The 16,605-nt window shown below is 37.8% G+C and overlaps 1 protein-coding gene across 1 annotated transcript in view; it reads left to right on the top strand.

Annotated features, from left to right (window-relative positions):
- The window catches only part of LOC128868474 (klaroid protein), a 32,855-nt gene extending 18,274 nt beyond the window's left edge, over positions 1-14,581 (top strand). The window contains exons 3-8 of the mRNA XM_054110598.1: positions 998-1,528; positions 1,608-2,074; positions 2,193-2,381; positions 10,807-12,438; positions 12,510-12,622; positions 14,087-14,581. Coding sequence (XP_053966573.1) covers positions 998-1,528; positions 1,608-2,074; positions 2,193-2,381; positions 10,807-12,438; positions 12,510-12,622; positions 14,087-14,299 — 3,145 coding nt within the window. The 3' untranslated portion in view covers positions 14,300-14,581. The remainder of the gene's footprint in view (positions 1-997; positions 1,529-1,607; positions 2,075-2,192; positions 2,382-10,806; positions 12,439-12,509; positions 12,623-14,086) is intronic.
- Positions 14,582-16,605: the final 2,024 nt, after the last annotated feature.

The raw sequence follows: 16,605 nt of genomic DNA, 5'->3' as shown, positions 1-16,605 counted from the left end.
AGAATAAAAAATCATGATAATTAGAAATCCATTTGAATTTTTTGCTTTAGATAATAATTACGAGCTGTATCTTGTATGCCAGTTGGAAACTCCAGCGTTGCAGCGCTCTACTAATATCTATGTTAAACAGTTTTTTCAACTTATTTTAACCAGTACAAAAATTTTGTATACTTTTTAAATGTTCATTAAAAGATAGAAAAAACTTTGCAGTGCTAAATTAATTTTTTACTTAAAAAAAATCGCAAAGAGATGCAATTTTTAGACCTCATAAACCAGGTTCTCCCCTTAATCTCAGTATTTCTCTACCACGATTATTTTTTCATTTATTTTTATTTTTTGATATACAGTAGGTTCTGTTTTTATGCGGCTTTTTTTTATGCCGTTTTGAAATAGTGCGGTTTTTTTTAAATTACAAAATGCATTTCGACCTATCGGGAATTGTACATATAAACAAGATTCTAAGCCAGCTAAGCAAAAACTCATCACAGATTACATCAGAAATGCTAACCCTACAAGTATGGAACCGCCTGCATAACCATCTAGATCAGACGTGTACATTTCCTCAAGGGACGAAAGTGATTTTACGCCAAATCTTAAACGAATGCGCAACATGTGGGTATTGTCTGATTCTATTTCTGACGTAAATTTATTTTTCGATTCTGACGTTTCTTAAATAAAGAAATAATTTTCAAATATACAATATTTTGTTTATGCGATTTTATTTAATTATTTCAGATTCATGCGGGCTATGGAACGTATCCATAGTTATAATATGGGACTAGTGCCCTTTTTTATGCGATTTTATTACATTATTTCAGATTTATGCGGTTTTAGCACTTTTGAAACGTATCTATAGTTTTACTATAGAACTAGTAGCTTTTTTTATGCTGTTTTTTTTGTATGCTGTTTCTTGCGGAACGTATCTACCGCATAAAAACAGAACCTACTGTATTCATTTACTTAGTTTATTTCTATATTAATTTATTTTCCCCACCAGAACTATTGTTGAGGAAACCGTTGAGGTGACTTCATCTATTTCACCAACAAAACAAACCCAGAAGGCAAAAACATCTGATTATTCCAGTGAAGATACCAGTCCGGAGAGTAAATCGAAAAAGATCCCAACCAAAATCAGTGAAGAATCATCACAGAAATCTAAACAAATGTCGTCCTCAGTAAATAGGACCACCACCACCACCACAACCAACACATCGGTGATCACAAAGAGTAAACGCGCCGCTGCAACTTCCACCCCAAAGGCTATACAAAACTACTTACTAGAAAGTTTTGCTTCACAATTCACTGGCGGAGCCGGCTCCCATAGTGCAGAACAGCGCTTCAAGGAAATCAGACAGAATGCGCTGAACACAGAATTTGAACGTTCGCAGCGCTCAGCGGTTGCTGCGGGGATGAGCAGCAATAATAGCAGCGCCAGTAAATCATATAGTCACATATTGAACAACTCTAATGGAGACCTTAGCGATCACATTGCATATCAGGAATACAAACGTGCCGGCGAGTACTGGAAGTGGGTGAATGTTTAATTTTATAATTTTTTGATAATATTATTGCTATACTAAAATAATATAATATTAATATCATTGCAGTACCACACCAAAAACGGATTACACCTACTCGGAGCACTCGTCGTTTCGACGTGAATTGGCGCCCGGCATTGTGGCCATGCCCAACATGTCGCGCTATGGTCTGAAAAATCACAGTGATCGCATCAACTACATGATTGAACGTGATCCTGCACAAGAGGAATTTATACGCCGACGTTATGAATCGTCGCGGTATGCACAAAACCGCAAAGCTACTGAGAAGCTTACCTATGACTCTGGTGATGAACTAGATTACCAACTCGATAGCTACCGTAAACGGCAATATAATAGATATTTGCTAGAGAATCAAGAATCATGGTATATGCGTATAATTACAACAATCATAACCACAATCACCAGCGCGTGGACGATATTGAGTGGTGGAGGTGGTGTCGGTGGCGGTGGAGGAATGGCCACAGGTTATGACAGTTCATCATTCTACCGAACAAAACACGGGCAAGTGAAGCGAGGTGAGTAAGAGTAGCAAACTATGCATTACACACAAATGATTGAATAGCTACAAGACTGAAGTATAAAAACTAATGCATATGTAAGCACGAAGAATAAGTTTGCGCGTTTCTTTTTCAGGTTTCTTCGGCTCCATTGCACATGGCATATCAGCATCCATATCTCGGTTCTTTCGTTATGTTTATCTATTAATTTCATCTGTGCTATGTTTGGATACTTGGCTGCTTCAATCATCCAATGCCGACGGTAAAGGCAAAAAACGTTTTCTGCTGCTTCTGTTGGTCTTATTGCCATTGTTGCTATTGAGTGGTGAGTATTATTTTGAACAGTTAGTCGAAGGTTGTAATATGTCAATGGCCTTTGCATGAAAACAACTAAAACTAATGTGTGGGAAGGCATAATACAAAAATACATAGACAAAGCGTGACACGCGTAGTCTCAGCCCCTGACATTGAATACATTTCAATAATGTAATAAATTGTCCGACTAGTTGGCCTTGAAGTGCTGTAAGTGTCGTGAATACGCGGTTAGTAGTAGTGAATTTGAAAATTTTTATTGAGCATTTGATGCTGTCAGGCTAAGTATTTAATTTTTGTTATTTTCATTTGCTATGATATATGCAGGTATTTGTTTCTCGCACTGGCGATATGTGCTCACCGTGTTGGTGCACGCGTCACGTGTGGAAAATTTCATGAACATATACATACATAGGCGAATATACTTGTTTAGCGCTGCTAATTTTAGTAGTATTTAGAAAGCACATGCACATACATACATAGGTAATTTGTAGTCAGTGAAATATTTTGCATATGAAAATGCAAATGATTCATTTTTTTCAATATTTTAACGTTATTATATTTGTAAAGTGACATACAATAAATTATGAGTAACCGCCTTTAAATTTAAAGGAGCTTTCCTACTAGTTTGCAATGCTCATGTTTTACAAATTAATCATATACTTACCTATATTATTATTCACAATGGACCTGCCGAAGGTCTAAGTGTGTCTTACGACAACCACCCTACCTACCTATATTATGGCTAGGCTAAAAGCTTACAAATTGTAGTTCTCAGCTATATATTGCTAAGGTTAGCAGACTTCCAGAATCAAACATTTTCACGTATTTCCAATATTATACTTTTTCGGTGTGGCTTATGTTACTACCCTTAGACAGTTGGTCCTAAGTTGTTGAGCCCATAATTACATGCATCTGATCTGCACAATAAAAAGGCGGCTAAAAACTTTAAAGCGCGGTCATTCGACAACAAGACGCTTGCAAGCTTCTCCAATTAGTGGCAGGTATACAATATTTTGTCTTCTTCAATCCAGAGAGGATTTTATGCAATTTTTTATTATGGGAGAAACATTTGCGAAGGTTTACCGTTGCCTGTCGAAGGAGCGGTTACTATGACAATTTATTTTTTTATAATTTTTTAAGTGCCTTGACAAAAAAATGGGTTAATTCCACTAAAAATATGCATTTATTTATTTTTTTTGGAAAGATGATTCTTGTAAATTTATTTATCCAATTAGTATATTGTAAACTCATATTTCAAAAATACAATATTTTCAAAAATTTTCACAAGAAAATATACAAAATTGAGCCGTTGACAGCAGATCTACGCAGACGTTTCGAAAAAAAGGCAATTTGCCGTGGATCGTTTTTCTCAGCATTGGATCATCTGAAATCAAAAAATCAAAGAGTTTTTATTAGGTAATCAATTGTCCGAGGTAACCCTGTTGAGTTTTTATTAAAAAAAATTTTTGTTTAAAATTTTTGTTTAAAATTTTTTTTAACATTTGAAGTAGAAGTGCGATTTTTAGACGATAAATCGCATAATATTGTTTATTGTAAAATAAATAAAAATTGAAAAAAAAACCCTCCCATGGTTACCTCGGTAATTATGTAGAGAAAGTGTGTACAAAATTTCAGGAAGATCGGTCGAGTAGATTCAGAGAAAAAGTGTCCACCGACTTGAAAAACGTCGTTTTCCAGAAAATCGATTTAAAGTTTTCTATAGCAGGTAGCCGAGTCGGGGCGGCCAACGGTTATAATGCTCTAACTTTGTGAGTTTTGCACCGATTGACTTAAAATTTGGACACAACATTCTTGAGATTATGTACATTCATTTTCTCAAATAAACCAAAATCGATTTTTTTTTACCCTAAAAACCCTACCCCCCCTTAAGAAACCTCGCATACACTTCCCTTGGTCTACAGAGGACCTTTTACGGGTATAGTACATTTGCCAATATTACCATCGGGATCATAAAAATTGACAGTTATAGAATCGCACACAAATATTGCCTCCCCGCCGGATTACAATTATTTTAGAATCGAACACGAAAAAAGTAGAGGGCATCGTAAAGCAAATTTTTTTGTGAGAAATAATATGGCCATAAGTTTATTTTTTCAACAGTGCAGCAATTTTTCTTTTCAAATTAACACCAATTTTTTTTAAGAGTTAATTTTATTAATTTTTAATTCTACCATTTCCTGGACTCCACGGCATGGGCCGACGAAATAAGTGGCTTAAATTGGGGCACACATTCTGTGTTAGTGAAAATGTTACGTGTTTGTGTATTTTTTGTGTTTCTATGTATCTTTTTTGGTTTTAACTACTCTGATTTTTTATAGTGCCACATTTTAAGGCCAATGTTTAATTTTTGCCATGAAAAACTTCTGAGAGAAATCAGTATGTTTTCTTTAAATGCGCTAGTTTCAAGCATTTCGAGCCATTTTAAATCAATAATTAGAAATCACTATGCATTGACATATTATAATCATTTACACAATTTATTTAAACCTTTCTGCTACTAATATTCTTCTTCGTTTCTTTTGCACCCTTTTCCGCCAAATAAAAAAATTATATATTAAAAATCTGACTGCGCTTTCACAGGTCTTTACTATTATCTTCATCCTAAAGAATCCTTTCCGCCATCTCATTTCTCGGAAATGACCTTCACATTACCCGCACTCCCAGATGTGTCTGAATATTTCAACGAAGATAAATATGTTGCCTTTAAAGACCAAACTTATAATCGTTTAGAAGATTTTCGCACTTGGACCGATGATTATGTTATGTATTTACGTACGGTATCTAATAATATTATGGATGAGGGTCGTAAATTTTTTCAACGTGAAGAACATTTTGAACGTGTCTAGAGGCACTGACATTGAGAAATATTTCTACCAATTTTGCTTTGAGTTGCTGTAGCAATTAAATTTGTGAACAAATATTAGAAAATAATCTGTAACCTATATTAAGAAAAGAGTGTATTGAAGTTTTTCTAACTAAAATTAATATGCAGCTCATAATTTAAATTGGCCTTGCAAATGTCAAGTTTTCAATAACAGCCGCTATATTTATATTATATTTGAAAAGTATCAATCACTTTTAAAAGAGTTTGCAATTTAATTGAAAAACTTGTTATTAATTTCGGTATTATTTTTAGTTAGTCTCGTTTTTTTATTTTCTATTAGCTTTTGCTTCGGCTAAAATTTTCTATATTTATTAATTGTTTTGTATACACTTTAACTCTTTTTAATTTTTTGTTTTGTTTTTTTTACGTTCGTTGTTGTTTGTTTCGTATACCTAAGTTGAATTTTTTTTGCGTAAGAACAAATGTACAAAATAGATAAGTTTAAATCTTTCGAATTCCTAAATTAGTTTTGGTTAAAAATGTAGTAATTAGTAAAAGAAAACTCTTTACGTACAAAAATCGTTGCATTTCGGACAACATCGTCGATTCGATCCCTACGGTGCGTCCCATCCTTCCTTTTCCCTTCCTTGTATGTATATATCGAGTATACAAGTAGCGCTCGCGTTATTGGAGAAATTCACCACACCCGCATATGCATTCATAGGAAATCATATGCGTGCGAAGCTGTTTGAGCCCAATCGGAGAAGGATAGAGAAAGCTGAAATTAATTAAATATCAATTACAACTTACCCATACACACACACACACACCGACACACACTTACTATACCTAGTTAATTCAATTTAACAACAATAAAAATGTAAAAACACGCCTATTGGAAACTATTACATACTCACAAGCTACTAAGCGATAAATAGATAAAATATTAAAAAAATAAATTAATAGACATTTTTGTAGTGTTCGTACATATAGCATATATCCTTTCTTGTTCAACAAAGAACTGCTAATGAATTAAAAATCTTAACAGAAATTGTTTAAATAATTCAAATAGTCTGTTTTATTATGTCCAATTAATGTAATTTTCAAAATATTTTCATCCACATCATATTTTGCAAACATTTATTTGTTTTAAATAACAAAAAAAAAAAAAAAAAAAAAAATTAATAAAAAATAAAATCCATAAACCAACAGCAAAATGAAAACGCGTTTTATTTGAATTAGTTAGCGTTCAACTTTAAATACTTCATTTAGGTGAGTATGCTTTCTTCTTCACTCATCTTTGGGTTAAAATAAATGCTATGACTAAATTGTACTCTCTATCCTTCTTCATTTGGATCAAATTCAGTAAGTGTTTTCTTATTTCTAATATCTTTTTCTTATGCGAAATATTCTCCAACAAAAATAGAAACAAAAATAACAGTAAATTTGTTATGCCGACTTCCCTTAATACCCTATGAATGCTTTCTAATTTTGCGGTTGCTGCATAAAAATGTATACCTTTTGATCCTTTTAATGAAGAAGGATATGAGCGCATTGGAAACATAATTTAGTTTTGTTGCATAAGATATATTATATTATATAGATATTATTATTATTTATTATTTCCATAGACCACCCATACGTTTTTTTTAATTGAAAATTTATAAGCTATTCTCGAAACCTTTCCATTGTTGTACAATCATATTTAAATAGTACAGGGCGGAGAGTTCGATTGACCCCTAAATCTTCAGGGCTCTCTTTTTTGTTGAATCAACTATGTATTTTGCAACAAAATTCTATTCTGCAGGTAGGTTACCGGATATTTTACCTCTTCTACTTATAACCGCTTTTTGTCGTTCTCGTCATGCTGTCGATAGCGTGCGTCACACCAAGCCGAGTTTTCATGTTGCATGTTTTACAGGGAACCAGCTGCTCTGATCCAATGGACTTCTATAATCCATTATTGGAGTCACACCATAACGACATATCCATAACTAAAGGGTGTTTTCTTTAGGGGTTAGGTTTTCAAGATGAAATAAAACGTATATAATTTAATGTTATGGCCAAGAATTTAGCTTTATTATAAAGATAAGGGTTTGCCATTATGTTTTAAAAATGATTTCGGGCAAGTGGCCGCCGCGGCTGGCTCGAATAAATTCCAGCCGAGAGGCCCAATTTTCGACCACTTTTTGCAGCAATTGGGGCCGTATGTCAGCAATAACGCGCCGAATATTCTCTTCCAAGACGTCAATCGTCTCGGGCTTATCTGCGTAGACAAGCAACTTCACATAGCTCCACAAGAAATAGTCCAGCGGTGTTATATCGCACGATCTTGGAGGCCACGCCACAGGTCCACGGCGCGAGATAATGCGCTCACCAAAAGTTTCCTTCAATTAATCGATTGTTGCGTTGGCTGTATGGCATGTAGCGCCGTCTTGTTGGAACCAAAGGTCGTCCACATCAACATCGTCCAATTTAAGCACGAAAAAGTCATTAATCATGGCCCTATAGCGCTCTCCATTGACTGTAACATTATGGCCGGCTTCATTTTTAAAGAAATATGGACCAATGATTCCCTCTGCCCATAGAGCACACCAAACAGTGACTTTTTGAGGATGTAACGGCGTCTCAGCAATGGCTTGTGGATTATGTTCACTCCAAATGCGACAATTTTGCTTATTGACATACCCATTCAACCAAAAGTGAGCTTCATCGCTGAAGAAAATTTTCTTCGATGCGTCGCGCGAACCGAACCATTATTTTCGTAATAAATTTGCACGATTTGCAAACGTTGTTCAGGTGTAAGTATATTCATTATGGAATGGCAAACCAAACCGAGCATAAATCAAGTGACAGCTGTCAAAAAGACCATCTACGAAAAAAAAACACCCTTTATAAGCAGTGTGATAAAAATTTGTGATAAAAAATTTGAAAATTAGAAATGAACGACGGACATTTTTTAACTTGGTGGAAAATTATTATATTTAATTAATAATAATATATTTAATTATGCCACCACTACTTGGCTTCAATAGTTATGGTTATGGCTATGGCGTTACGACTATGGTACCTCCAATGGGCCTTTTAACTGGAAATCATAGGCAAACTAGCGCTGAAAAACCGAATTTAAGTATAGACAAAAACTTAAACAGCCTAATCGAAAAGTTTATCACAGAAACTAATTTGTTCTAAATTGCTTCTAATTAAAGGGTTTTTCAATAAGGGCGGGTAGATGTTGAAATGGAATAAAACAACAACTGCTGTGTGGCACGTAGCGCCGTCCTGCTGGAACCACATGTCGTCTAGGTCCATATGGTTCAATATGGGCCATAAGAAATTGGTTATCATCGTTGTGTAGCGCTCGCTGTTGACGGTGACCGCCTCACCAACGTCGTTTTCAAAAAAGTACGGACCAATGACGCCGCCGGCCCAAAATCCACACCAAATGGTAACTTTTTGAGGATGCATTATCACCTGGTGAACCTCGAGTGGATTCGTATCGTCCCATATACGGCAATTTTGTTTGTTAACACAGCCATTCATCCAAAAATGCGCCTCGTCACTAAAGATGATTTTTCGCCCAAAACTGGGGTTCTCTTCCAAACGATTCGAAGCCCAGTCAGCGAACAAACGGCGTTGTCTATGGTCATCAACTTTGAGCTCCTGGGTCAGTTGGATCTTGTACGGGTGTAGGCCCAAGTCCCGACGCAAAATTCGCCAAGTTGAAGTCTGCGAAAGGCCAAGTTCTTGTGCACGGCGAGGAATATACTGCCTCGGGTTCTGCTGTACACTTTCACGGACCGCGGCAATGTTCTCGGCTGATCTTGCGTTCCTTGAACGTACGGGTGTTGGCTGATTGTTTACAGACCCGGTCGTCTCAAATTTGGCCACCAAACGTTAAGGTGTCGACTTTGAAGGGCCACAACGTCTACCGAAAAATGCGCGCAATGCGCGCAACGTTTGCGTTAATGAACACTCATTTTGATAATAAAGTTTTATGATTTGAACGTGCTGTTCAATCGTGTAACTTTCCATGATGATTTGGCATAAACAACTGAATAATAAACAAAAGATTTGACAGATGTCACCAAAACCAAATGGCTGCCACAGGGCGCCAAAGTCGACCCGCGTCAATTGAAAAACCCTTTAGTTCTAATTGGATTTTTCTGGTGAAAATTCGGATTCACATTTTCGACATGCTTCAAAAACATCGGCGCAGGGTGGCCACAGACCATTGTGACCAGACCGAGTTAAAATCTCCAACTCTTGTTCTCAACTCAATATTAATTCCGTAATTTAACCGATTAAAATTTTTTATTTTATTTTTGGAAACAGCAGGAAAACATAACGCCGGAAGTCAATGAACTTCTTAGTTTTTTTAGATATAAAAAGTAAGCACGTAGTTCATCTCTTTTCAGTTTTCCCCAAAACCAACACCTTATGGGCAGCACCTTCTGGGCCCCATGTGATCGACGGTTGGTTGTTGTTGTTTTAACAGCATAGTTGGTCATCTTCGTTGCTGTACTTGAAAAACCAATTTTCATAGTTTGTTAAAATTTTATTGAGAGGAAAATTTATAGCATTTTCAAATGTTGAATAAAATACTCAATAGGACGCATAATTTTGGACTTCTCCATATTTTGTCACCAGTGGAAAGTTTGCACGGCCTTTGCTATGTTTTTCTTCAAATAAAAAGTCTCACAATAATTTCTCTGAGTTCGATCACTGAAGCCACAAACTAATGAAAACACAAAAAAAAAAAAGGTAAAATTACTAGCGTCAATTCGACCCATTCTGGCGTTTGGCAGCGGGAGCGCTTGTCTCATAGAATTAACATTTCTAATAATCTTAATAGTAAGAACTGTGTTTTTCTATGTTCATAAACGAATACTTGCGGATGTTTTGTTTTGCTTTTGGCTCTTTGTTTTTAAGGAACTACTGATTACTTAGCGCATTGCATCCAGAATATATAAGTAGTTATCGGTTCAGCAATGGTTCTTCGTGATATCAACGAAGTCGATAGTCTTTGCTTAAGCACTGTGTAAGTCATATAAGCCTTCCGCTTGCCGCTTGCACTTTAGAAGCTGAGCCACCACCCAGACAGGTGATATAAAGCTCGGTAGGTTGATCGAAAGCATCCCTCAAGTAAATCTTAAACGAGATTCACTGAGGTGCTTTTGAAGTTCTCGGATTTAGCTCTCGTTATCAACCGTTCTCTGTTGCAAATAATATTATAAGAAAACGCGTTTGATATTGGTACAATCTGTACAGGTAGAGGAAGCTTCACATTTTGAACCTTATTGGAATTACTTCTCGTACTGAAAATACTCAAATCTCCCAGCTGCGCATTGCAATCGACTCGGCGCAGAATTTTTTAATTTTGGAACGAAGAACTTTTGCCATTTTTTTGCTTCTAAGACTGTGTATTTATGTAGAACTATTCCCGAAATGCAGCTGTGATACCGTTTCATAGATTTGTACATCTAGGCTTATCTCCCTAATTTTTTAACATCTAGCAATAAAGTTAGTATATTAATCTTTTTAACTGTATTATATCGCTTAAGTAAATATAACTTATATAATATTTCAGCGTGGTGGTTGCTCGGCCAGGAAGAGCGTACCTACTTACTTCAGCGTACGGAAGCATTTGTGCCTCTTTCGATGCTCGTTGGTTGGCAGAGTGCACTCTATGCCATTGGCAGCTCTTTTAAAGGTTACTTGCTACAGTTGCCTGATAACGTGAAGAGCTCAGTCAGTCAGTATTACACCAGTTATGTAGGTGGGGCTGAAAGTGGTGGCGGTGATGCGCATCTGCATATTCACAATATCGAGCAACGTCTGCAAAAGGCTCTCACAACCGAGGAGTACGAAAATATATTAAACCATGTTAATAGTTATGTACAACAACTGATCGATTTGAAGTTGGCGAAACAGCAGAGAGAGCAGTCGGCACAAGTAGAGCAACTGAGTCAGGCACAGATACAGTTGATTGTCCAGCTGATGCGAGAGAATTTGGAGCGTTTGTCATTGGAGAAGCAACAGGGAAGTGACGACGTAAAATTGGCTACGTTGAGTGAGGGAGAGGTGCTGCGACTGGCTGAATTGGTGAGTGTACAGTTGGAAGCGAAAGGTTGGCTGGATCGGCCGGTGTCACTTTCCGGCGAAAATTTGAGAGAAATAAAACGCTTAATTACTGAGCAAATGGAAATGCAGGAGCACAAGCATTACGCGCTATTGCTGGAGCGCATTGATTTGGATGCATTATTGGCGCGAATTTTAAGTGCGTCGCAGTTTGGCAAGTATGTAGATGCGCGCATCGCCACGGCGTTCGAGAGCAAACAATGGCAAGCAGTAGTGACGAAGAAGTTACGCGAGGGTTCTGGTAACGGCGAAACCCATAGCCATCAACAGCGGTTGATCGATGAGTTGAACAACGAGATCGCTTTCATCAAGCTTGCACTCTCCGATAAGTTGAATGAGAATGAGGGGTTGCATCAATCGATAAGTAAATTGAAGGTGACGCAGGATGATTTGCTGAAACGTATGCAGGAGCATGAACTAGCAACAGATCAGCGTTTTAGTGGCTTACTGGTAGATATTGAAAGTAAGCTGGCTGCGCTTAAGGATGATCACTTCAAGTTGCTCAATCAGCAAATTAAGTTGTCGCTGGTGGAAATACTGGGCTTTAAAGATAAGACATTTGCGGGCGCTAATTTGGAAGATATCGATTTGCAGAATTGGGTGCGTAGCATGTTCGTCGCCAAAGATTATCTTGAAGAGCGTTTGCTGGCGCTCAATAAGGGCACCGACAACAAAATACGCGATGAAATCGATCGTTCCGGTATGCTGCTGATGCGCGATATTAGCGAACGTTTAAAGCATGAAATACTCATTGCCGTTGAGGCAAAGCATAATGAAAGTGTAGCGGCGTTAAATGGGCAAATCCATACAGCGTTGTCCGAGGAGGAAGTGCATAAAATTGTGAAATCGGTGCTGGCTATCTACGATGCAGACAAAACGGGTTTGGTAGACTTTGCGTTAGAGTCTGCTGGTGGACAAATACTTTCGACGCGCTGCACTGAAAACTATCAGACTAAATCGGCGCAAATATCCATATTCGGTATACCGCTCTGGTATCCAACTAATACGCCACGCATAGCCATTTCGCCGCACGTACAACCCGGGGAATGCTGGGCATTTCAAGGCTTTCCGGGATTCTTGGGTGAGTTGCGGTGCACGATTTTATTATGATTATGATTACTTTCTGTTTATGTATTTTATATATATTTGCAGTTTTGAAACTCAATTCAATGGTATATGTTACCGGTTTTACTTTGGAACATATACCGCGTTCGCTTTCGCCAAATGGACGCATTGATTCAGCGCCAAGAAATTTCACAGTTTGGGTGAGTTTGTTGAAGTGAATGCATGCATTTGGTTAATGAGCGAGTCAAACAAAAGTAAAAGGGACTACCTCAGCTATATAGTATAATAAATGAGAATTTGAAATGAAAAAGGTTAGGCAAGATTTATTAGTCAAAGTGGTAGTGAATGCAAATTCAAAGAACAGTTTTTAATATTAATTTAGTTATTCTTAATTGGGTATATTAATATACAATTACTTTATTCGAGTAGCACATGATGTTCTCGGCCAAACATTTCACGTATCACTGCAACCCTTACAGGACATTGGAAAGTAGGGGATCATGCAGCTAGACTCAATCTACCCTTCAATCCTATCTGTAGAAGCTGTCAAGCGAAAGGGGCGAAGGAAAGTCTGTTCCACTATTTATGTGAATGTCCGGGACTAGCCAGGGCACGACTCCGATCCTTCGGTAAGCCTTTCCTACAGCAAATTAAGGAGATCTCAGTCATCGAGATAAAGGATTTGCTCCTATACTTGGACCTCACTAAATGGATCTGACTTGGAAACAAAAAAAAAAAAATATATATATATATCATCATTACACGAGATAGTGGTAGTAAAACGGTGCTGGTCACTAATTAGGAGCATTTCAGCTCAGAAATGTTCAACCACCTCAACAACAACAACATGTGTATATAGTTCTCAACAGGCTTATGAAATATTTTTTCAGTAATTGGCGTTTTCGTACTTGCCGTACTGCTTATCCCAATTAAAGAAATGACGCAATAGTCATATTATGCGCTTAAGTTTCATTCACCTATTCCAATTTCTGTAGTTTTCGTCATGTTTATAAAACTAATATTTGGCTTGGAGTGAGCTTACCAACCATTTGTTGCTGCTCATCCCTGAGATTAGGTAATTAACACAGACTTTAATAATAGCCTTCTAGTCAGTAGACGCTTCATGGTAGCAAGGTTTACGGGTCCTCTTCATACACCGGTAAGCTCTAATCTAAACTGGTAATATTTAAAGTACTAAAGTTTGCCCCTTGGCAGGCAATAGTCAACCTCCGAGTATATTTTTGCTATAAAAAAGCTCCTCATAAAAAATCATTTGCTGTTGGGAGGCGACATAAGAACTGTAGGTCATTCCATTTATTGAAAAATAGCAACCGCAAACACCCAACATGGGTATAAAGCTACAACTATATACTTTGCATTGGGTTTTAGCATCAGAGCTTTATTTAGCTATTAGATTGGATGCGGAGTTCTAGCTAAACATCAAACGATGAGAAGTACCAAAATCTGGTTGGCATAACATAATATAATAGCAGGATTATTCAGCGGTTCGAGCACAGCTAGAATAGCTATACAAATTTTTTTTGATAAATCGCCGGATTAAAAAAATCAAATTTTACAAAAAAAAAAAAAAAAATTGGTCGAAAATTGTTGCCCAGCAAAACTTTCTTTTATGATCTAATACATATTTTCCTCCCCTTTCTAAGGGTCTCGAGCACGAGAAGGACTACGAACCGGTGCTCTTCGGTGAGTTTGAATACGTGGATAATGACGCCTCACTGCAATACTTCCCAGTGAAAAATAAAGATATCAAGCGGCCATATGAAATCGTGGAGCTGCGTATCGAATCTAATCACGGCCATGCGCAGTACACGTGTCTCTATCGTTTTCGCGTACATGGCAAACCGCCGGCAGTGTAAATCAAGAGGCCACAAAACTACGCAAAGTGTTTAGTTTATATTTATGCATATATAGTTTATTGTAAAAAACGGCTATTGTAAAAAGTTAAACCCTATTATAGGTTAAGGTAAGTACTTACAATTGCAAACTATTTAATGTAAACTTTGTGCCTTAGAGTAATGCAGATGTACCACAGAAAGAGCACACAGTTGACAGTTTGGAATTGAAGGCTTTAAGTAACATCAAAAACGTATGTTAGTTATAAGTTACTAACAAACAATATATTTTATTAATATCATATTGTAAATAAAAGAAGTAATAGCTGCCACAGTGAAGAATATAAAATATTATAAATAGTATATAATGTATTGTAATAGTACCTATGCGTAAGTGAAATGGTTTCCTACATTATTTTTTAGCTTGAATTTATTAATGAAAAAGAGGCAAAGTAGTATAGGGTCTTAATTTACTGTTAATTTATTGAAATACCAATAGAAAAACTTAAAATAGAAATACATGAAAGTTCTAGTTCTAAGTTATTTTACGCTAAGTTATTTAAACTACTGAAGTTTACAACAGTTGAAAAAAACTTAAAAACGCTAACTATTTCTCTCTATTTGGTACTTTTTTCAATAAAATCCCTAAAATGGTTTGTATATTCGGCTTTATTTTAAGAACTTAAAATGTTTTATCTGTATATTTTTGTCTAAGAAAAACATTAATACCACACCTTTGAGAAAAATACTTAAGAACGGAGCAAAATAACAGTCAGACGAAAGGGAAAATTATTAGTGGGCACTTGAAGATGCCCAATCCAGAACAGTGATCGAATTGTCTTCCAAATACGTTCTTATTAAAATTTCTAACTCGTCGGTAAGTTCCGCATTAGTTACCATTACATTTTGAAGTACCTGAATGTACTTGATCGCATTCATATTACCTTCAGTACAATGCATGGCCCGACACCGTTCCACGAAAAGCAGCCCCACATCATTATTGAGCCTCCTCCGTGCTTTGTGATTGGTGAGACGACCATGGGGTAGAATACTGCTCGTTTTGGCCACCGCTCGTTGAATAAAATTTTACGCCACTGATTTTGCGTTGGATATGTGCTTTCGAGCGGACTTAATTCGGCGACGTCGTTGCGATGTTATTACCAATGGCTTCTTCCATGTCAGTCAACCGTAAAGTCCTACTTCTGACAATAGGATACGGTACACTAGACAGGGCTAGTTTACTGGGGCGGCAGCCCTTGGTCGGGAAAAACCCGAGTCATTCCGGTAACGTAGAATCGGCTGCCATGGGAAACTTAAAACTTTCTCCCACTAAATCCACGGCGACCGTTTTTACCACCTGGACAAAGGAGGTCAAGCTGCAACTTCAGGCGCACGTCGATGATACCCCAATACCGACGGTAAATAACCCCAGAATTTTGGGAGGCACCTTTGACAGCTTGCTCTTCTTCTCAGCGCACACAACCGCTATAGCAACGAGAGTACAGAATCGCAACAAGGTCCTCAAGTCGCTCGCCGGCAGCACTTGGGGCAAAGACAAAGAAATGTTGCTGTCGACTTTCAAAGCAATAGGTCGACCGGTTCTCAACTATGCCGCGCCTGTATGGTCGCCTGGAACCAGTGATACGCAGTGGACGAAGCTCCAGACCTGCCAAAATACTGGCATTAGGACCGCGACAGGATATCTCCTGATGTCCCCAATTCAACACCTGCATGACGAGGCTCACATGCTCCCTGTTAAGGAGCACAACAAAATGCTCGGCAAGCAGTTTCTGATAGGGTGTCACCGCAGGTCTCACCCATGCGGACACCTGCTCGAGCCTGAGCCACCTCCCAGGCACATCAGGAGACACTTCCTCAACTACGTGGACGAGATCCAGGACAAAACAGACAGACCACTCCAGGATCAGACAGTGTACAGACAGGCCATTAACGACATTCATCGGGAGACCCTTACCACCTTCTTAAGCTCCCGACCTCCGAATGCCGTTATCAGAGTCCAACCACCACCTATTGCAGACGAAGAGCTCCAGCTTCCCCGAGAGTCCCGCGTAACCTTGGCACAATTACGTTCTGGATACTGTAGCAGGTTAAACTCCTACCTATCCAGAATCGACCCCGACATACTAAACATATGTCCAGCATGTGAAGGCACCCCGCACGACACTAACCACCTTTTCACATGCACCATCAAACCCACTCATCTAACACCTCTCTCCCTCTGGACCCAACCCGTCGAAACAGCTAGTTTCCTGGGCCTACCGTTAGATGAGCTAGACGAAGACGACCGGTAATTACACTAGACTGACAGG

This window comes from Anastrepha ludens, chromosome 6 (genome assembly GCF_028408465.1).
Source record: "Anastrepha ludens isolate Willacy chromosome 6, idAnaLude1.1, whole genome shotgun sequence".
NCBI lineage: Eukaryota > Metazoa > Arthropoda > Insecta > Diptera > Tephritidae > Anastrepha > Anastrepha ludens.
This window is presented reverse-complemented; position numbering and strand designations above follow the sequence as displayed.